Genomic DNA, 12,969 nt, shown 5'->3' with positions numbered 1-12,969 from the left:
CATGTTCTTGTAATTTAAAACTAATGATTGCCACTCTGTTTAACAGCACTATCTATTAAAAGGTTGGACTTAGTCCTTGCATTTCTACTGAGTTGGACTCCTGGCCTGATTTACAACAATAGTGCAAAGATAAAAACCTCACAGATGTTGTACATAATATACAATGAAGGCTTTTCTGCCCGGTTTATTCATTCTGCTGTGAAGTTTATGAAATTATGCATTGAACTGGAAAGAGTTTATTATGAAAAGGTCTCGTGATGTTTGGATTCAGAACTGAGACTGTTGTTTGATAAAGAGAGTTCGAAACGAACGATTAGCTCTGGGGAAGTTCGTCTTTCTTCAATGACTGTCTGTTGACGTCCTTCTATGAAAAGAATAAACACCATGAAGTGACTATATATTATGTACAACATCTGTGAGGTTTTTATCTTTGCACTGTTGCAGTAATTCTTTTGTATCCTGATATTGTCATACTGCTGCCCCTTGTTTTTTGCTGATTTACAACAAATCAGTTTTTTTTATTGACAAAAGGCAGGTTGGTCATGGAAAAGGCACTAGCGGCTGAAATATGTTTTTACAAGCTGTCATGGGATAGATTGTTCCAAGGAGACTTGGCTATTTTATCTTTAACTATGCTGCGCACACGGATTTTGTTGCAACTGTACTTGTAAGTATGTTCAAGACAATTAAAAAATAATTAATTATTCAACCTGCTAGAAGAAGTAAAAGCCCATAACCCTTTAAATATTATGACATTTGTTATGGTATGAGTTTTGGGACATAAGACATCTTTAGAAATAGTGAATGCCGTAGTTCTTGGGTCTTGCGTACTCATTTGTTAGCTGTGAATAGAGACTAGATGCAGCAGGAAAGCACATGTTTGCACGAATCGCTGGCATTTCCAGTGAAAACAGATCTTAGGTACCAGATGTTGGGAAAAATCTTATTTCTGTTCTGCTGCCAATATAAGTAAACAATAGTGTGTGAGAGAGATCACTGGTTTGTCGTGTTATAAGGGTTGCATTGCCAACTCCAGCTTGGGATATTCCTGGAGATTTGGGGGTGGTGCTTGGAGAAGAGCAGTGTTTGGGGAGGGGAGGTGGCTCAGTGGGGAGGTAATGTCACTCTAGGATTAATGCTTCTCCTAAACTCCATGGTATACCATACAGCCCACCCTCTGAAGCTGCCATTTCCTCCAGGGGAACATCTTTCTGTAGCCTGGAGATCAGTTGTAATTCCTGGAGACCTCCACCCCCCACCTTGAGGTTGGCAACCCTAAGCATCATCTGTTCACATGTTCAGTTTTGACTGGATTTTGCCCATTTTCTTTGTTGCTATAAAATAGATTATACCATAAATAGATTCAAACAAAATCTTACTGCAAGGCTGGGGAGTCACAGCATGAATTTACCTGGAGGATCTCCCTTCCTGCTTCCACTGGTGTATCTTAGCCCAAGCTCCAGTTTTACAAATCTCAGTGTTTATAATGAAGATGGAGCTGCGGTGGCTCAAGTGGTTAAGACGCTGAACTGCAGGCTATGGAAGGTCGGTAGTTCAGCAGTTCAAGACCCGAGTGTACCGCATGACGGAGTGAGCTCCCGTCTCTAGTTCCAGCTCCTGCCAACCTAGCAGTTTGAAATCAAGAAATTGCAAGTAGATAAATAGGTACCACTTCAGTGGGAAGGTAACAGTGTTCCGTGCGTCTCGGTGTTTAGTCACGCCGGCCACATGACCACAGAAACGTCTTCAGACAGTGCTGGCTCTTCGGCTTTGAAACGGAGATGAGCACCGCAACCCTAGAGTCGGATTCGACTGGCTTTCGAGCAAGGGAACCTTTACCTTTACTATACTGAAGATACATAAATACAGAGGAGTTATTTCTTGCCTGCCTTTCTGTGCTCACATGCAAGAAAGGGGAAGCAGCCAAAGGTGAGACGTACCTCCCCCTCGTGCTGTTTCCATGCAGGAAAATGTCTTGGGTGGGAAAGCAGGAGCCCGTCCTTCCCCAGCAGCAGCATTCTGAGCCTATTTGGACTATCCTCTATCTAATCATTCTCCACATCTGTCGATGGCTGAGGGCAAGCCAACTTAGCTGGAGAGAGAAGAACCTCACAAAGGCTCAATGAGAGCACATGCCAACTTTTGGATATGTCTGTTTTCAGCTGTGGCTCTTGTGCCAGCATCTTGCAGTGGACAGCTGGGATAGATTCAGTATTTCTGAGAACTCAATATGAAGCTGCTGCAGGCAGCAGCTGGAAAAGCTCTCTAATGGCTGCCATTCTCCCAGATGAAGAGTTAAGAGTCCGCACACTTAACCACTACACCAAACTGGCTTGTAAAACTTGTAAAAGCAGGAGATCTCCAGGCCCCACCTGTAGGCTAGCAACCCTAGCAGCTCCTTGTATTTTGGGTGAGATGGGATTTGACCTCTGCTCTGAGAGCCAGTTTGGTGTAGTGGTTAACTGCGCAGACTCTAATCTGGGATAATCGGGTTTGATTCCCCACTCCCCCACTTGCACCTGCTGGATGACCTTGGGCAAGCCATAGTTCTGGCACAGCTGTTCTTGAAAAAGAGCAGTTTCTGTCAGAGCTCTCTCAGCCCCACCTACCTCACAGGGTGTCTGTTGTGGGGAGGGGGAAGGGGAAGGAGTTTGTAAACTGCTCTGAGACTTCTTTGGGTAGTGAAGGGCGGGGTATAAATCCAATCTCCTCCTCCTCCTCCTCCTCCTCTTCTTCTTCTGTACAATGAGCTACCATGCTAACATTTCCAGGTTACCCTTGAGTACAAATTATGCAAGAACACGTGTATTTTGTTCTTCATGGACATGCAAGGGTCATGACACTCTGCCAGTGCAGCTTGCAAAGGCACCCATATATGAGTGGGTGAGCCCATTCACCTGGCTTGCTCCCAATGCAAGCTCTTCCTGTCCTGGTGTGCATGGCTGGTTTCAGCATCATGGCTGCTGGGGTATTTGTAATACCATATGCTGTGTCTGTCAGAACTGTGTGGTTAGGGGAATACTCCTGGCTGTGTGGGGTGTGTGTTCTAGTCCTGCCTCTTCCTTTGTATCTGGCTGAAAGGTGAGTTTGACAAACAAAGGGGAAATAATGTCTGCAACTAATCCAAACCAAAGAAAGAAACAAAACAAAAGCTGAGGAAGAATCTCAACAGAAAATGCAACAAACCATAAAAAGACAATCGGCTAGTTAAGAAACATTGAGGATTCTAAACTTTTGTCATAAAACATAATGTGTATATTACAATCTGGCCATATGTTTTTTTCCAAATATAACAGTGATGAAACTTATGACATGTTAACGTAATCAGGATACTAAAATTCAAACGTCTTTTTAAACAAAAGATCTTCATGTGTGATATCAGTGTACGTTGCAAGAATATGTAAATTCCAAATTTAAAAAAACACACACAGTCCAACTGTCCAAAAGGCTGTGAGCTACAAGCATAATAGCATTGTGAAATACCAACTTGAAGCTCTTTTAAAAACCACAAATGGACCACATCCAGCAATAGATTCATTAAAAGCATGTAAAAGCCAGCAAATTGCAGAACAATATAATGTCTATTAAAAATAAAAGTCTTATAACATTATAAAAAATTGTATTTCCAGAGGTTCAAACAGGGAGGAAGGAATTCACTTGGGAGCACTTTCAGGCAAGAACAAAACCCAAACATATACTAAAAGTTATGATTTACTTTAGCCAAGATTTTGAGCAAACTATAACACTTTTTTAGGACAATTCGGACCTTGACAGACCTGCCTCAGAGCAGGCAAAATGTTAGGGAATTGGATAATGGCTGTGAGGCTTTTGTGAGCTTTTTCGCAGATAAAGTCTTGGCACTTCGCCGCGACCTCCCCGCCACAATTGAGACAGTGAGCGAACTCGAGGCCCCTTGCATGTCTTCGGTACCAGGTTTAGAGTGTTTCAATCCGCTCAGTCTGGACGAAGTTGACAGACTGCTAGTATCTGTATGCCCAACCACATGTGACCTTAATCCGTGCCCCTCCCGGCTCATTAAAGCGGGACACGAGGGGTTACAAGGCACACTACGAGAAATTATCAACAAGTCCTCTCGGAGGGACAGTTCCCGAGTGTGCTCAAGGAGGCGATGGTCCGCCCTCTTTTCAAAAACCATCTTTGGATCCGGCCGAATTGGCTAACTATCGGCCGGTGTCCAATTTGCCCTATTTGGGCAAATTGATTGAGAGGGCGGTGGCACTACAGCTACAGAGCTTTCTGGAGGACGCTTCAGTCTTAGATCCCTTCCAGTCTGGTTTTCGCCCTGGTCATGGGACTGAGACGGCTTTGGTCGCCCTGTCTGACGATCTCCGACGGCATCTGGATCGAGGAGGTGTGGCGGCACTGCTGTTGTTAGATCTGTCGGCCACGTTCGATACGGTCAACCATCAGCTGCTGACCCACTGCCTCACCGACATGGGGATTCAGGGGCTTGCCCTTCGATGGTTTGCCTCTTTCCTACAAAGTCGGGGACAAAGGGTGGCGGTCGGGGACCGGCGTTCCCATAGGTACCCCCTTGATTGTGGGGTCCCCCAGGGTGCGGTGTTGTCCCCGATGCTATTTAACATTTATATGCGCCCCCTTGCCCAGATTCCCCAGAGCTATGGGCTTGGGTATCATCAGTATGCAGATGACACCCAGCTCTATCTGATGCTGGGTGGCTGGTCGGACTCCAGTCCTGATGACCTTCTCCGGGGACTGGAGGCCATGGCTGGTTGGCTCCGGCTGAGCCGATTGAGACTAAACCCGGCGAAGACAGAGGTCCTGGGCCTGAGCCGGACCAGTGCGGGGTTAGGACTCCCGCTCCCGACCTTCGACGGGGTGCCTTTGGTACCAACATCTAGGGTTAGGAGTCTGGGGGTGCTCCTGGACTCCACATTAACAATGGAGGCCCAGGTGGCAGCCACTGAAGTCAGCCTTTTACCATCTCCAGTTGGCTCGGCAGTTGGTCCCCTACCTTGACCGCGATGACCTGGCTACAGTGATCCATGCGACGGTCACCTCGAGGCTAGACTACTACAACGCTCTCTACATGGGGCTGCCTTTGTCACAGATCCGGAAGCTGCAGCTGGTGCAGAATGTGCAGCCAGGCTGTTGACGGGTCTTTCTAGGAGGGACCATATTCAGCCTGTGCTGAAAGCGCTGCACTGGCTGCCGATAGCGTACCGGATCCGTTTCAAAGTGCTGGTTATTACCTATAAAGCCCTTTATGGTCAGGGTCCAGCCTACCTGAGGGACCGCCTTACCTCACATGTTCCCCCAAGAGCACTTTGGTTGGGGGCCCAAAATCTATTGGTTATACCGGGCCCCAAGGATGTCAAACTGGCCGGGACCAGGGCTAGGGCTTTTTCGGTGGTAGCTCCTACCTGGTGGAATGAGCTCCTGGGGGAGATCCGGGCCCTGCGGGACCTTGAGCAGTTCCGCAGGGCCTGCAAGACGGAGCTCTTCTGCCAGGCTTTTGAGTAGGAGCCGCCACCCTACTATACCACCACTGTCAAGACATCTGAATGGAGGCATTGACGGGGCCCTAGGAAGAACTTGGAATTACATCGGAAAGGCCGTCGCCACTGGATATGTATGCTGAGAATACCAGCTCGAGTCGTGGGGATACCATCTTGGATCTAGGACACTAGCAACTGGATAGAGCACTTTAGTCTTGATGTTTTGATGTTTTTATTATGTTTTTATATGTTTTTATTTATGGCTAGACTAATGATCTGGCCTCTGTTAGCCGCCCTGAGCCCACTGGGTGTACAAAGAAAATACAAATTTAGTCCCGTCCTGGTATAAATTCAGTGGTTTGTGTTTTTTCCAAGTGTTTGAGAAAAGTCATGTTCTCTGGAGGCTTCTGTCTGCAGGGGCTACTGAGGACTGGAGGAGTTGAGGCCAACCCTGGATCTCTGACCAGAATCCCCTCACCAAGGGAGCCGCTTTCCTTCCCAGTCCAGAAAAGCTCCTGTTTCCGATGAAGATAAATTAGCAAGGACTTGGAGGATGCCCCGAACGCTGCACTCTACAGACAATGGTGCCTTTGAGAGAAGAAAAGAAAGAGTTACGGTCCTGAAGGTCCAGCCTGTACAATGAATGTAAATGTAGAGGGTGTGCTTATTTACCTCATTTATACTCCACTTTTCTCACTAAAACCCATGGTGGATTACAACACTTTTAACACATTGGTACAAAAAATGCAAGAAGACTGCTATGCTCCATTCAATAAACTATGCAATAAGACTGCCTACAAATTTCACAGATATTAAAACGATGACCCTGTTTCCCCATACAAGTCATGCAATTCTATTATTGTAGGTGGGGGCTCTCCTGAATGAATGCGTTGCAAAAAAAACACTTTTTTAAAATCTGCCTAGAAAACAATGTAGATGTCCAACCGGAAATTTCTTTCCTAGCATCCTGTAGCCAGCAGAATAAAAACAATATTTAAAAATTGCACTTGGGCAACAGTGTGACATCACATATGGGGGAAAGCTCAGAAGTGACACCAGTCCTCTCTAAAAAATGCCAGAAACTATAGTTTTACCACAGAGCATGTGATGTCACTTCTGGGCAACAGTATAGGAATCTCTCTGATCTCTACATCTTCACCATAGAGATGGGAATTTCCTAGAGTGTCATCATCAATGCTATTGTCTCCCTCATTTTTCTCTCCCACTCCTCAAATCATCAAGGGCAGGGGATTGAGAGTGGGGGTGAGGGATTAGTGGGCAAAGCCTACCCTAGCGGCAGTGGGTCTTTCTAGGGTTACAGCATCCCTCCCCATATCCTGCATACCTTTTCTGTTCCCATGTCTGTTTTCACCCAGCCAGGATGGATTGTAGTGCACAAGATCCCATCTCCTTTCAGTTCCCTTGCCATGCATACAGTCATCATATTCAATGCAACCTGCAAAATGAAAACCAGACTTTGAAGAAGCAGTCTCATTCAAGGCCTCCTTTCAAGGTTTCCAAGTTTCAAACTGGTCAAAAGAGAACTGACATGTTGTATGGTTGGGTAAGTCGTGGGGTTTCCCACAACGAGGGAACGTCCACTACTCCGAAAGACTTACCTTGCTTGCGCGGTACGCCAACATAGGGTCCACCATAACCTCAAAGCCCTTTTCAATGGAGCCCAGTTTGGAAGTTATATTGATGATGACCGCCTTCCTGCAGCTCATTCCCTCCGTCGCAGTCTCTCTCGCTGCCTTCTTCAGTAACGGCAGAAATTCCTATACGACAGATCAAGTAGCAGACCATGGAAATCAGGGATCTGAATTCAGATCATTCATACACCTCCTGGCTATTAGTGGTGCATACATTTGTAATGCAAGGCCATATATCTTCCCTGCCACCGTTTGTTAGACAAAAGCATGTCTTGAGGCACTGTTTTTCGCTTTCTTGCTAGTTTGCTAGCTTTCGGAGCATGAACTGCATTTCCCTACCACACCTACACAGCCACAGCATGCAGCTTAGGATGCTGACCTACACCCAGACACCACACGCTTCAGAATACTGTACAAGACTACATCTCCCAGCTGTTATGTTATGCGGACTTAGAACACACACAGGTGGACTTTTGTGATAAGAACTCTAGAAAACGGGCATGTTGAACACACCAAAAAGGCCAAGAATGACAAAAAAGGCAGCATATTACTAACACTGCCCTGCTCAGAACCCTTATAGGTTCTTCTCTTCAGGACAAAAACTCCAGTTTTCATCCTACATTTCTCCAAGTGGTAGATGCCTGGACAATGTACAGGTCGGAAAGGATCGGAGATTCCCTTTCTCAAACCTGGACTGCTGTACTTGGGCTTTTCAGCATGCTTTTTTTCATCCATTCTGGCCCCATTTTTGTGCCTTTAGTTTTTGCTTCCCCTCCTCCCGGGGTCTTCCCGTTCTTTTGAGGCCAGTTTTACCTTGATCTTTTGTTGGAAGTTGATTCTGAGTCACCTTTTTCTTTGTGCGTAACGTTTCTGTCGGTTTTCCTTGCCCTGCCCACTCCTACCCTCCTCCATCCCACTTTCCAATCATTGGATTGTTGTCATCATCAGACCACTCCCTCTCCTCCCCCCACCCCCGCCTTGAAAATGAGTAGTTTCGTTTCTGATTGAATGGGGGGGGGGAAACAACAGTTATATTGATATACTTATGCTGCCCCCAGTCAGCGTTATCTGTAGTTTAGTAAAACTGCTCTGTATCTTTAAGACTTGTTGCACCTGGGAATTGGAGTCCACAGTTAGGGGTCCCAGACGCTTCCCTCTGACTGGCTCATTAAGAGTAATTTCCTGATCTCAGAGGCGCAAAGATTGGAGTTTTATTGTTCTTTTCCGTTTCTTTGTCCTTCAACCCTTACTGCAAGGAGAGGGGAAGCCCATCTCTTTCTCACCACGGCTATAGAACTGACCTAGATCACAAGATGTAACTTTCCACCCAGCTATCTGGTCGATTGTGAGTAAATGATCTTCTGAATGCATGTGAAGTTAAATAAAGATGATTTAAGCTCTCCTCAGTGGCCGTGCGTTGACTCACACCTAGAGAGCGTTGGCTTAGCACCGCTCACGCTGGACAGGACAATGCTGTTGTACTGATAGGTTTAGCAGGTTCTCTGAATTCCCAGCTTTTGTTTTAAAAAACAGTGAGTCTCTAGTCCCTTCCCTTGTGGAGATATGCCTTTTTCTGTATCTCTCTGCTGGGGATTCAGAGAACCTGCTAAATCTATCATTACAACAGTATTTTGATATAATGGTATTTTAGAGCCTCTTAAAAAGGCAGCCTATATATATATAAAATATAATGGCTGCCTTTTATATATTTATATGTTTATATATAAGCAAGCACACAAAAATAAAGGAGTGGGGGTGCTGTGACACCACCAAAGACAAAAGCACCCTTCCTTGAAAATCCAAATTACTGAAGGCTCTTGTGGAAGAAAACAAACTGACTCCTCAAATCTGAATATGCAGAGCTCTGCCCACACTGATTCCAATGCCTGTGAATCTTCTTCACCCACAGAGTAATTAACATATGGAATTCACTGCCGCAGAAAGTGGCAGTGGCTACAAGGACGGACAGCTTCAAGAAAGGATTGGATAAACATATGGAGCAGTGGATATTAGCCAGAAGATATAAATGGAACACTATGTCTGGGGCAGTGATGCTCTGTATTCTTGGTGCTTGGGGGCCACAGTGGGAGGGCTTCTGGAGTTCTGGCCCTGCTGGTGGGCCTCCTGATGGCACCTGGGTTTTGGTCATTGTGGGACACAGAGTGTTGGACTGGGTAGGCCATTGGCCTAATCCAACATGGCTTCTCTTGTGTTCTTCTTATGAACTGTCAAGAAAATCAGGAGTAGGTCAACTGTGCGGAAAAGCCCACTGTCTCCCCCACCCCAAGACATGTACCTACTATGTAACAGAGATTAAAATTTTCTAGACATTTTGAAGCCACTAAAAAAAGAGAGGAAAAGAAACCTTTTCTCCTTGGGTAGAGGAGGATTTAAATAATATATGCTATATTTACTTTCTTATTAAGCCTTAACTTATTTTACTGCTATAACAAAATAAAAATGATCATTCATAACTTAGCATATAAAACTACTATGTGGCACAGTGGGGAATGTAAAAGTGTGTTTTGCAAAATCTGTACAGCAAATTCACCCAATACTAGAGAGAGGGAAGGAGACAGAGCTGCAATGCTCCCTATGCGTCCTTGTCACACGGGCCGGATATCATGGGGGGGAGGCATGGCTGTTTGTCCCGGAGCGAACTACTGCGTGGCAGTGGGATCAAACGTCCCGCCGACGTCCCGTGGTTGGGGGGGAGGGGCCAATCATACGTCACTCCTGCGGCGCGGCAAAGAAGCGGATCGGCGGGTTGTTGGGGTTTTTTTAACCCAAGTGTTCGCATGCTCCATTGGGTGCTTGTGCGCATCCCGGGGAGACTTGAAAAAAAAAACCCTTTTCGCGACGGGACATGGGCGGGCGCCGGATGCCACCGGAAATGTGATCAGATGCCCGCCCTTGCCCCGTGGTTTCCGGAAACTAGTACCTCGGAGGTACTAGTTTTTTACCCCGCATCTTCGGCGGGAAGCCTTGGGTTCGCCATGGGAGCTCTACGCTTCCCAGATGTGGCGGTGTGATCGCGCCCAGAAAATCCACCTATCTTCCGTCTCTGTAGCGTGGCTAATGCTCCGTGTGACCGCAGCCATTATAACATATTCAATTCAATTCGATTTATTACGACCAAAGATCAGCAAATACCTTAAAATGTTACATATAGTTGACAGCAAAAATACTGCCCAACAGTTGATACAGATAAAAGTTTTTGCAAATAAGACAAAGTGAATTTTAAAATTTCCTAAGAAGTAATAGTCTTCTGTCTGATGAGGATAGCCATAGCACAAAACCTTGCTACCTTAGCAGTAGTTTCATTACAATTATAACATATTAACTCTGACCAAATCAGACACATTTAAACAATAAATAATGCTCCGAAACACAGAGGAGGAAATGCTCACCTTGACCACAAGAATGGGTCCTACGACATTGGTGTTGAACACGGATAGCATTTCTTCTGGTTGCACAGTTTCCAGTGAGCCATAAGAGTTCACTCCAGCATTGTTGATGACTACATTCAGGCCTCTGCCGTTTAGATGGGACTCCACCCTTGCTACAGAAGCCTTCACACTGGACTGGTCTTCCACCTCTGTTGTACAGACAGGTGAGCAGATTAAATAGGAATCAGACAGGAAATGAAAAGCTCAGTGTGACATAGTGCCTACGATAGACAGTGTGGCATTTAGGACTAGGTCCCTTGGGGGACAGGATGGGAAGGGATATATTCCATACCTAACGGAATCACGTGAATCCTGGAGTGTTTTTCAGCCAGATCACGCAGGGCCTAGAATTGGAGACAGAAAGGTGACTGAAACAAGACTAGCATGTCAAATGGACACAGAAAACTTAGGATTCTTGTTGGACCCAGAGGTTTGCTTGCTCCTGTTCCATGTTATTGACCTTTTGGGGACTGTATTCCCCAAACCAAAGCCATCAGGTTGGGTTATGCTATTTATCTTATATTCTTTATTGTAGTAATTGCCCTGACCTGGATGTCCCAGGGCAGTCCAATCTCATCAGACCTCAGAAGCTAAGCAGGGTCAGCTCTAGTTAGTATTTGGATGGGAGACCACCAAGGAATACCAGGATCACTATGCAGAGGCAGGCAATGGCAAACCACTTCTGAATGGCCCTTTCTGTACTGACAGCTTGCTCCGGAGAATCTGAGGAACCAAGCCTTAAGGGTTGACTTTGCAGTCGCGCATTCCCTCAGCACTGTCCCCCCCCCCAGTTTATTTATTTATTTATTACTTTAGATTTGTATCCCACCTAGCCGGAGCAAACTGGCTCAAGGCGGCGTACATGATAAGATAGATAAAACAATAACTACATTAAAACTGACAAAATTCACAAAACCAGCAATTTACATATGTAATAACAGGTACAGATGGCGACAGTAGAGTATATGGTCCGAAGCAAGGAGGCCGTGCACCAACGTTGCAACGTAGGGCTGTAGTATGTTCAAATTCCGGTGGCTCCAGTGGCAGCTCCTAGTCGAAGGCCTGGTAGAAGAGCTCCATTTTACAGGCCCTGCAGAACTGTAAAAGGTCCCGCAGGGCCCTGATGTCCTCCAGGAGCTCATTCCACCAGTGTGGAGCTGCCACTGAAAAGGCCCAAGCCCTCTTGATGGCCAGACTGGCATCTTTCGGGGCAGGGAGAGTCAGGCAATTTTGTGACCCTGACTTCAGTGCTCTCTGGGGCACATATGGGGAAAGGCGGTCCCTCAGATAGGCAGACCCCTGTCCATACAGGGCTTTAAAGGTCAAAAACAGCACCTTGAAACGAATCCGGTATGCTATTGGCAGCCAGTGCAGTGCCTTCAGCGCAGGCTGGATGTGATCTCGTGTGAAGAGACCCATCAGCAGCCCGACCGGTGCATTTTGCACTAGCTGCAGCTTCTGGATTTGGGACAAGGGCAGCGTTGCAGTAGTCTAATCTCGAGGTGACCGTAGCATGAATCACTGTTGCCAGGTTATTGCATTCAAGTAAGTGAACCAGCTGCCTAATCAGCCGTAGATGGTAAAAGGCTGACCTGGCAGTGGCTGCTACCTGGGCCTCCATTGTTAAGGCGGCATCCAGGAGCACTCCCAAGCTCCTGGCCCTCAGCGCTGGCACAAGTGGTGCCCCACCGAAGGTCGGTAGTAGGATCCCTACCCCCGACCCGCTCCGATTCAGGCACAGGACCTCCACCTTCGTTGGATTCAATTTCAATTGGCTCAGTCTAAGCCAGCCCGCCACGCCCTGAAGTGCCTGTTCCAGGTCATCTGGGGTAGAGTCGGACTGGCCGCCCAACAACAGATAAAGCTGGGTGTCATCGGCGTATTGATGGCACCTTAGCCGGTGCCTCCGAGCAATCTGGGCAAGGGGGCGGATATAGATGTTAAATAGCATTGGGGATAACACCGCCCCTTGAGGAACCCCGCATACCAGTGGGTATCTCTGGGACGTCTGTTCCCCTAGCAGGCCCCCCCCCCCCCCCCCACCCTGGGAAAAAGAAGAAAAGCCATTGCAAGGCAAGCCCCTGGAACCCTGTGTTGGCGAGGCGGTGGATCAGTAACTGATGGTTGACCATGTCAAATGCCACCAACAAGTCCAACAGCAACAGCACCGCCATCCCGCCCCAATCCAAATGCCTCCGGAAGTTGTCTGTGGGGGCGACCAGTGCTGTCTCCATCCCATGCCCTTGCCGGAAGCCAGACTGGAACAGGTCTAGCATGGAAGTGTCATCTATAAAGCTCTGCAACTGAATCGCCGCTGCTCTCTCAATTAATTTGCCCAAATAGGGCAAATTGGAAACCGGCCGAAAGTTGGCCAATTCAGCTGGGTCC

The 12,969-nt window shown here is 46.9% G+C and overlaps 1 protein-coding gene across 1 annotated transcript in view; it reads right to left on the bottom strand.

The window, feature by feature from the left end:
• Positions 1-5,759: 5,759 nt before the first annotated feature.
• LOC107121795 (C-factor-like) overlaps positions 5,760-12,969 on the bottom strand; it is a 10,923-nt gene continuing 3,713 nt past the window's right edge. Inside the window, exons 2-6 of the mRNA XM_015424788.1 lie at positions 10,874-10,925; positions 10,543-10,730; positions 7,100-7,258; positions 6,826-6,936; positions 5,760-6,068 (exon numbers count right to left, since the gene is read on the bottom strand). Coding sequence (XP_015280274.1) covers positions 5,955-6,068; positions 6,826-6,936; positions 7,100-7,258; positions 10,543-10,730; positions 10,874-10,925 — 624 coding nt within the window. The 3' untranslated portion in view covers positions 5,760-5,954. The remainder of the gene's footprint in view (positions 6,069-6,825; positions 6,937-7,099; positions 7,259-10,542; positions 10,731-10,873; positions 10,926-12,969) is intronic.

The sequence above is a fragment of the Gekko japonicus genome, unplaced genomic scaffold (genome assembly GCF_001447785.1).
Source record: "Gekko japonicus isolate JY-2015 unplaced genomic scaffold, Gekko_japonicus_V1.1 scaffold892, whole genome shotgun sequence".
NCBI classification, from domain to species: domain Eukaryota; kingdom Metazoa; phylum Chordata; class Lepidosauria; order Squamata; family Gekkonidae; genus Gekko; species Gekko japonicus.
Note: the sequence above shows the minus strand (reverse complement) of the source record. Positions and strands in the feature narration are given on the sequence as shown.